Source organism: Macaca thibetana, chromosome 15, assembly GCF_024542745.1.
Source record: "Macaca thibetana thibetana isolate TM-01 chromosome 15, ASM2454274v1, whole genome shotgun sequence".
Lineage (NCBI taxonomy): Eukaryota > Metazoa > Chordata > Mammalia > Primates > Cercopithecidae > Macaca > Macaca thibetana.
Window position 1 is genome coordinate 64,348,732 of NC_065592.1, and position 9,903 is coordinate 64,358,634.

The 9,903-nt window shown below is 40.6% G+C and overlaps 1 protein-coding gene and 1 non-coding gene across 2 annotated transcripts in view; both read left to right on the forward strand.

The window, feature by feature from the left end:
• Window positions 1-9,556, forward strand: part of LOC126937294 (putative uncharacterized protein C9orf92) — a 74,486-nt gene extending 64,930 nt beyond the window's left edge. The window contains exon 6 of the mRNA XM_050760701.1: window positions 9,453-9,556. Within this exon, the coding sequence (XP_050616658.1) occupies window positions 9,453-9,525 (73 nt within the window). The 3' untranslated portion in view covers window positions 9,526-9,556. The remainder of the gene's footprint in view (window positions 1-9,452) is intronic.
• On the forward strand, window positions 8,216-8,322 carry LOC126938215 (U6 spliceosomal RNA). The gene has a single exon (XR_007720026.1). It is a non-coding gene; the product is annotated as a U6 spliceosomal RNA (small nuclear RNA).
• Window positions 9,557-9,903: the final 347 nt, after the last annotated feature.

Below are 9,903 nucleotides of genomic sequence, written 5' to 3' on the forward strand. Positions count from 1 at the left end.
GCATTGTGCCTGGAATAGGGAGGCAACCAACAAATAATTGTGAATGGAAGACATAGTGGGTTGCACAGCTTGGAAAAGCATGCCCCTTAGAATGAAGCCCTCTCTTCTCTCTCTTCCCAATGACGCCAGACATTTACTATCTCCCTATATACCACAAAGGCCCACAGTGACTTCCCATATGCTGAGTCCAGTGGCTTTCTGGGTCCTCATCCCTCGGCTGAGCTGTAGAGTCTGATAGAATCAACTCTGCCCTACTAGAAAGCCCGTTTTCTTGGCTTGTGTGGCTCCAGGCTCCATTCTCTGGTCTGTGCTCACTGACTCCTTCCTCCTCTTATGCTGTAAAGAGAGAAAGCTCATGGTTCTGGACACAGCTTGATCACATCCTTGTGCTGTTCCTTGTCTTGACAGCTCCTCCACTGTCTTGGCTCCAGCCTGCAACTTTTGACTAGGACCTACAAAGTCTACATTTCTAACCCTGAAATGCTCTTCCTCTTGCCTTCTTTTTCTTCTCCCAGTCACTAGGCTGGAAAACTTAGTGTCTTTCCTCAACATCATTCCTCATATTTTCCAAATAGTCAACATATGAAAATACTGAAAATATTAATTCAGTGTCTTCTCATTGTCTATGACTCAAATCTCTTGATTGTCCAGACCGTCCCATCTTTTCCCAATTTTCTGCTACACATTATCCAAATTTCTCTTATGCCAACAACGCCTTTTCTATTAATACTGTCAACATTCTACTTTCCTTCAAGGTTTATCTTAATTATTTCCCACTTTAAGTCCCTGTGAGCTTCCCAATCAATTATAAATCTTGCTTTTAACTACCAACACACTATATATCTTTCAGTTGGCATTCTCTTAACTTTTTATTGAATAATGAATTTCTATGTATTTGTCCATATTTTCAGGGAAAGCCTAATAAATAGATCCCTGGAGAGACTAACCTAGATAAAACAAAAGCATAAACTACTAACACACACCCTACAAACATTAAACAAAATATTAAGATGATATTATGAAGAATTTTATGTCAATGTCTCTGAACATGCAGGTGAAATGGACAAATTCCTAGAAAAATGCAAAAATTGGTAGAAGAAAAAAATGGATAATTTGAATATTCACATATTTGCTAGAGAAATTGAATATATAATTTAAAATTCCTACAAAGAAATGAGGCCTAGACATTTGAGTGAGGAGTTATTTCAAACATATGAGAAAAAATATGAGTGTTACACAAATTCTTCCAGGGATTGGAAAAAGGAAGAAATACTTTGCTACTCATTTTATGAGGCCAGCATTACTTTGATACTGAAACTTGTCAAGGACATTCCAGGAGAAGAAAATTATAGGCCAATCCTTCATTGTAATATAGATATAAAACTGTTGAGCAAAATAGTGGCAAACCAAATCTAGAGATATTTTTAAAGTATCAGATAGCATGACAAAATAGTTTCTTTTAAAAATGCAAGGTTGGTTTAACACTTAAAAATCAATATAATTCACCACAGAAACAGAATAAAGAAGAAGAAAAACCATATGAATACCTCAAAAGATGAATAAAAAGCATTTGGTAAAACTCAGAATTTGTTTATCACTGAAAATATAACTGGCATCAAATTAGGATTAGAAGGGAACCCTTTCATCTATAAAAGTCTATACTTAATAATGAAATAGGAACACTCCTACTGGAGACCAGGAACAAGACAAGGATGTTTGCTCTTACCGCTTCTGTCTAACAGTGTACTGGAGGTTCTAGCCAGCATAGTTTAGACAAGAAAAAGAAATTTCAAAATTTAAGGATTAGAAAAGACACAAACCTGATATTATCTGTGGACATGATTATATGCATAGAATCTACAGGTGAATTATTAGGATGAGTCAGCAAATTTAGCTAAACTAATTAATATAAAGTCAACATACAAAAATCAGCTATGTTTTGGTATACTTGCAACAAATATTAGAAAATAATACTTTAAATTCGATGCCATTTATAATAGTATTTAAAAAATTAAGCACCTTGTTAGGAATAAACTTAGCAAAATATGCACTTGACCAATGCATAGCAAACGCAGAACATTACAGAGAATAGTTTTTAAAGACTTAAATAAATGAGGAGATTTAACATGTAAATTGGATTGGGAGACCCACAGTTGTAAAAATGTTAATGCTCTGCAAATTGGCCTATGCTTCCATGCAATACTAGTCAAAATTCCAGCAGGTTTTCTTTCTCTCTCCTTCCTTCTTCGCTCCCATCCACCCTCCCTCCCTCTCTCCCTTCCTTCCTAAAATTGGTAAGCTAATTCCAAAATTTACCTAGAAATACAAAGTGTCAAAAATAGTCAAGACAAAATTGAAAAAGAAGAAACCTGAAGGACTTGTACTACCAGATATCAAAACTTATAAAGCCACAGTAATTAAGGCAATATGATATTGGTGTAAATAGAGACAAATGGATCCATGGAACAGAGTTGAGAGTCCAGAAACAGAGCTGCATAGAAATTACCTGATGTACAACACAGGCACCACTGCAATGTAGTGTGTGAAAATAAATGGCTGGGTGAATTGGATTTCCAAAAGAAAAAAAATTATTTGACCCCCATCTCACACCACACACAAAAGTCCCTTACAGATGGAACGTAGGCCTAAGTGTAAAAGGTTGAACAATAAAGCTTCTAAAATATAACATATGAGAATATCTTCATGAGCTTGGTGTAGATAAATCAAAACAATGCATAAAATTTGCTAACTATAAAACTAAAGATTGATGAATTGGTCTCGTTAAAATTAACAACTTCTCATGAAAAAAAGAAAAGTAAAGAAAACACAGACATACATTTAAGAGAATCAAAGGGCCAGTCATAGAGTGGGAGAAGGTATTTCCAAAAATATATCCAGAATATTTAAATATTTCTTATATAACAACAAGATGGCATATAATGTATTAAAAATGGACAAAAAATTATTGAACAGTCCTTTTACAAAAGAAGATGTCTAAATTGGTAACAAACTTATGAAAGTATGCAAACTTAGAATCACAATTCAATATTAAGCCACTTTCTTATCAGAATATAAATTTAAGATAAATTGACAATGCTGAATACTGGTGAGAATCTGAAGTGATGGGAATTCTTACATGCCATTAGCAGGCATGGAACCTGATGCCATGCTTTGAAAAATTGTTTTTGTGGTATCTACTGAAGCTAACATATGCATAGTCTCTGACAACCATTCTCCTAGATATATACACAAAGAGATGTACATATAACGGCATCAAAAGTCACACACAAGAATATTCATAGCAGTGCTATTTCTACTAGCCAGAGCCTAGAAGCAACACAAATGTCTATCAACAGGAGAAAGGTGTTCATTATGGCATATATACAATGGAATACTATATAGCACTGAGAATGCACAAACTACCACTATGTGCAACAGTATGGATAAAAATTATAATGTTGAGTGAAGGAAGAAATAAAAGATATTGTATGACTCTATGGACCTTCAATGACAGACTAATCTATACTGATGGCTGTCCAAAGAGGGGTCACTCTTGGAAAGTGGGAGTCAAGATGGTAGCCTTACAGAAATGGCATTATTCCATGGCCAGGTCCAAATGGTGGTCACGTAGGTGTGTTCACTCTGAAAAATTAATCAAACTATACACTAATGCTAGGTATCTTAGATATACTTCAAATTATGAAGTTTACCAAAACAACCACAATAGCAAAAACCCTTTACCAGAGGATCTGTATGAATTCATTTGAGGCTTAGCATTCATTTTTGCAGGCTGTTTTGTGTCTTTGTAGTTCTGGGGCTGTCTGCCTTCATAGTTGCCATTGCTTCTGTCTGTTGACATGGTTCTGTCACTTTCTTTTATTCAGCACTTTGCTTTCAATCTAAACTTGATATATTCATCCTGATCCTTCATCGAGTTGTTCTGCCCTTGGAGCGAATTTCTCATTCTCAACTTCTGTTTCAACATTTCATGGCTGGGTGTGTTGGCTCACGGCTGGGCGTGGTGGCTCACGCCTGTAATCCCAACACTTTGGGAGGCCAAGGCGGGTGGATCATTTGAGGTCAGGAGTTTGAAACTAGCCTGGCCAACATGGTGAAACCCCGTCTCTACTAAAAATACAAAAAAAATTAGCTGGGTGTGGTGGTGGGTACCTATAATCCCAGCTACTCAGGAGGCTGAGGCAAGAGAATCACTTGAGTTCAGGAGGCAGAGGTTGCAAGTGAGCAGAGATCGCGCCATTGCACTCCAGCCTGGGTGACAGAGAGAGACTCCATCTCAAACAAACAAACAAAAACAGTAATAACAACCACCACCAAAATCACATTACACTAATAATGTCCCATGTCAGGTAGTTCTACTTCTTCTGTATATTTTGTTAATGGCCTTGGTTTAATTTTATTGCTTAAATGTTCACCCTTTCCTTGTTTAATTTTTTTCTGTTTTGGCCTAATGATTTTTATGTTCTTTTTATCGATAATTTCATAATTACTATTACATTATCTGCTTGGCAATCTTTTTTTTCCTTCCCAATATCACGACTTTTAAACAGAGCTTTCTCCTCTACTTTTCTGTCTAATGGGGTAGGAGTATGGGGTGTGGAATAGGAACTCTCTCATTCTTCACCCTTTACATCCAGCAGAAAGAGCCAGGTGATCCGACATGCAATAGGAAAGGGGGAAAACGAAGATTCACAAATGATAACTAATACAAGCGCTTCCCAGTTGCCCAAAGTGGTTTAACAGATTACTTTTCTTACAGATTTAGCTAAGAGGCCGTCTGACCTGAGTCCTTTTATGGAACTGTTCGGACTCACTTTCATTTTTTCTTTATAGAAATAAATCCTCTCGTCCTCAATCGGAGACACTGAAGAAAGCAGTGAGTTTGTATTTTTTAAATCCATATGAAGGTTTTGGCCAGGAATTTTTCAAACACTAGAATAAATTTTTAATTTGGACTTTGATATCCAGACAAGCCCAGCTCAAGTTCTCTTGGGTCTCCTTCCCAAAGACCAGACTTCAAACAGACACTGCTCGCTGTCTTAGCAGAAAGGCACCACAGCAGCTGCGACGGCTGCGGTCAGCAGAAAATGCTGCACATCCTGCCTGTCTGGGCAGGACCTCCGTTTGCTACACTGCACTGGAAACCAACACATCCTATTCCGTGGTCCTGAAGCAGAAGTCCTCAGAAAAGAAGGAAAGAACATGGAGACCATCGGGGCAGGAAATGCTGGGTTCCCTGCTGAGAGCATTCTCCATAACATGGGATTAAAATACCGAAGGGAAAAAGACAAACACTATTTTATTCCACATTATGATTTGCTTCGTATGCTTTTCATTTTTTGTCTTTGGTGTTTGGATTGTAGAAGAAATAGATGAGTTTCTTACAGATGAGACCCCAGAGAACCTTGGGTTTAACTCTTAGTTTAACTTTCCAAAACTTGACTGACAAAACAGAGACTGGGAAAGATAAAAAAAAAAAAAAAAAAAAAAAAAAAAAGAAGAAGTAACTGATTTTCTGTGACAACTATAAAGGCAGTTCATTTCCTTTTGGAGACTTAGATGGGAGACTCTAAGTAATTGAAACTTAATACACAGAGTCCCCCAGAAAAGTGACCACCCTGGGGCTGTTAGCATCATTTCCTGTTAATTGTCACCTGAAATAACCAGTTGTGGAAATGGCACGGGGGCCTGAAGCAAAGGAATGTAGTCTAGCCCGCTCATGGTCCATAATGAAATACAAATGATTTAACAGCAGTACTGACAAGGTTCTCAGAATAAATCATTTCCATTCTCACCACTTCAGATCACTTACTGTAATTGCCTTGAGACAGAATGGGGGAGTTGGCCGTTGGTTACCTAAGCTCTGCGACAATTCCCCCCATTTACCCATGAGGACAAAATGCAGTTCTGACCTAATTTACTTATCTTCCCTAAGGCTGAAGGGCAAGTACTCTCTGTATCCCAGGGAAATCTAGAAGTTAAAGGTGGCCAGAATAATTGCAAAGTTTTTCTGAGGATCCTGTACCTGTGTGTTGACTCCGAAGTGGCCTCTTGCAGGCCCGAGTGCTCAAATGAGCTGCTGTGGCTGGGCTTGCCTGGGTTTTCTACCAAATCACATACCTGGACAGATCTGTAGTTTGACTGTTTGTGTTCCTGCAAAAGGCATGTTGAAAATTAATTCCCAATCCAATAGCATTAAGAGGTGGGGCCTTTTGGAGGTGATTAGCCCTCATGAATGGAATTAGTGCCCTTATAAAAAGGGCTTGAGGAAATAAGTTCACCCCACCCACCTCTGCTCTCCCTTCTGCCATGTGAGGACTCAGCACAAGGGGCCATCTCTGAAGCAGAGGCAAGGCCTTGCCAGACACCAAACCTGCTGGCACCTTGATCTTGGACTTCCCTGCCTCTAGAGCTATAAGAGACACATTGCTATTATTTGAAAATGACCTAGTCTGAGGTATTTTGTTGTAGCAGCACAAATGGACTCAGATAAGAGCCAATCATACTCTCCTGTGTATTTCTTCCATTTTCTCCCAATCTTTCATCCCACTGCAATGAGTAAGGTTTGGAACCTCTCTTACTTTTTTGGAGAGGCCAAGTTCCTCTGTACTCTTGATCAATAGGGAGTTAGGAGTCTCTGTGAACTATGCTTCCCATTTGAGTTAGTCATCCTGTTCTCTTGGCCTCCTCTGCACTTTGGCCATGCCTGCGTATTGGTTTGTCTACCTCCTTTGGGCTGAGAACATCTGGGAATGAGGAACCTGATGTGTCTCATCATTGTATCTCCACCATCTGCCAGAGCACACAGGGAACAAGTATCTGAGGAAAGCAAGGGAGGGGAAGGATGACAGGAAGAAGTCTTGGCCTACTGGCCCAGTTCCCTGGATGTGGTTGCAAATTGATAAGATGCACAGAAACAGAACTTCCAGGGAAGCTCCCTGGAAAATCTTACTCTCAGATGGAAACTCTGATATGAATGTCACCACAGTATTCATAGGATCAGGATGACTGGGCAGCCATCTCCCCCAAGACCTGCCAAGACTATGTCATTTCCTTATCTGATGCTGACAGTCTTAGCTCTGGTCCTTGATATCCAACACAAGATGGCCATCCTGGACAATGCCTGTGTCTAGGCTCCTGCTGGCCCACTCAGCGTCATTCCACTATGGCCAAGTAATCATTCCCAAAGGACAGATCCTGCCACTGTCCTATTCCAGAATCAGATGCTCATTCCCAGGCCCCACCTGGCCTTTGAGGCTCTCCAACAGTGCCGGTGGCACCACACAACCCTCCAGACTCCCCAAAGATGCTCAGGCCAATCCTGTCATCCCCAGTGTGCTTAGTCCTAGCTCGGACCTTTCAATGCTTCTGTGCCAATAGGTATTCATCTGTTATTTCAAGAAATCTTTCTGAGGGACCACATCCAGCTCATCTTTCTCACACTTTGTATGTTCTCCTTGCTCGGGTGCCCCGTCTGGACCACATCCTGCCCATCCTCCTCCTCCCTATGCATTCCTTCTGTCAATGCATATTTCGAGAAACTTACCACGTGCCAGGCCCATACTTTGTGAGAGGCGGAGCTGAGATTCAAATCCAGATCTAAACAACTAAAGAGCCTGGTTCTCCATGACAACACTCCACAGCACCACCCGCCCCTGAGGCCTCTTTGACATAGACTTAGCTTCTTTTCTCAGTGAAAAGAGACATCACTTTGACCGGAAAAGCAAGAGTCTCATCAGTTGGGCTGTAGCCCCCAGGATCCATCTCTTCAATAGTTTCCATACACCACTTGTGGAAATAACATCACTGTGTCGGCCTGGGAGACACCTTTCTTGGAGTGCAAGACAGCAGAAGGGCTTCAAAAAGGGAACTGAGATTGGGATAGAAAGAGGAAAGCACTCCTCCCTCTCGTCCAGTGATCCCTCACACACTAAGTGGAGACCCTTCCTTTGGGAAGAAAGGAAGCAAGTAAAGGAGATGGAGGCAGTGGTGAGGAGGGGACTCTGCCAGCCAGAATGTTGCATCACCATCCAGAGCCATGGCACAGTGGCTGGACCGAGAAAAGGATACGGATTTGGATATAGGGGCTGGTACCCTCCTTCCCTTCGTAGCTGGCTGGGCCTGTGGAGAAGGAATCTCTGGATGTGGGCCTGAGGTTTTGAGTTCACTCATAGTGGGTGACAAAAATGAGATGGTTGTGCTCGCTTCGGCAGCACATATACTAAAATTGGAACGATACAGAGAAGATTAGCATGGCCCCTGCGCAAGGATGACACGCAAATTCGTGAAGCGTTCCATATTTTTCAAAGGGCTAATATCCAGAACCTACAAAGAACTCAAACAAATTTACAAGAAAAAAACAAACAACCCCATCAAAAAGTGGGCAAAGGACATGAACAGACATTTCTCAAAAGAAGACATTCATACAGCCAACAGACACATGAAAAAATGCTCATCATCACTGGCCATCAGAGAAATGCAAATCAAAACCACAATGAGATACCATCTCACACCAGTTAGAATGGCAATCATTAAAAAGTCAGGAAACAACAGGTGCTGGAGAGGATGTGGAGAAATAGGAACACTTTTACACTGTTGGTGGGATTGTAAACTAGTTCAACCATTATGGAAAACAGTATGGCGATTCCTCAAGGATCTAGAACTAGAGGTACCATATGACCCAGCCATCCCATTACTGGGTATATACCCAAAGGATTATAAATTATGCTGCTATAAAGACACATGCACACGTATGTTTATTGCAGCACTATTCACAATAGCAAAGACTTGGAATCAACCCAAATGTCCATCAGTGACAGATTGGATTAAGAAAATGTGGCACATATACACCATGGAATACTATGCAGCCATCAAAAAGGATGAGTTTGAGTCCTTTGTAGGGACTTGGATGCAGCTGGAATCCATCATTCTTAGCAAACTATCACAAGAACAGAAAACCAAACACCGCATGTTCTCACTCATAGGTGGGAACTGAACAATGAGATCACTCGGACTCAGGAAGGGGAACATCACACACCGGGGCCTATCATGGGGAGGGGGGAGGGGGGAGGGATTGCATTGGGAGTTATACCTGATGTAAATGACGAGTTGATGGGTGCAGCACAGCAACATGGCACAAGTATACATATGTAACAAACCTGCACGTTATGCACATGTACCCTACAACTTAAAGTATAATAATAATAAATAAATCAAAAATAAAAAAAAAAAAAAAAAAAAAAAAAAATGAGATGGTTATTTGTCTTATGGTAATGATCTCCATGAGGCTCCAAACTCTGGAGCTGCAGTCGGCACGCCACACGGCAGGCCTTCCTTCGGGTGTGAAAGGATTTCCTTGGTTTGGTGGGATTCGTTTGTTTTTTAAACGAGGCTGTTTATTTTCTCTTCTTTTAATGTGATGATTTTTTTTTCAGACTCACAAGGAAGATACATAATGTACAGCCGAATCTACAGTCTCCTATTTTGTCAGCTGCTTGTGTTGATTAAAACTTCAATAAAGATCCTGTGATAAAACAGAGCTATGTTCAAAGGATCTTGTTATGTTTTTAAAGGGCTGAGCTTGGCAGAAAACATGTAGAGTATAGCTTTGCTACCTTGGTATTTTCCTCCTTTTCCAGGTGAGAGAGGGAGAAGTGGAGGAGACACATACAGTGGTTTCTAGTACCTGTGGGATCGTCAGACAGCACGTGTTTAACCAACTCCCAAATAATAAGCAGGGTCCAACTTAAATGCATGAAAATTGTTTATCAAACTGGTGTTAAATGTGTGACCAAGAGCAGACCTCCTCCCATAGGTCTGACTGACAGCCTCTCTCTGCAAGAGGTCCCAGCCTAACAGGGAAGGGGAGGAGGCAAGCCAGGGGCA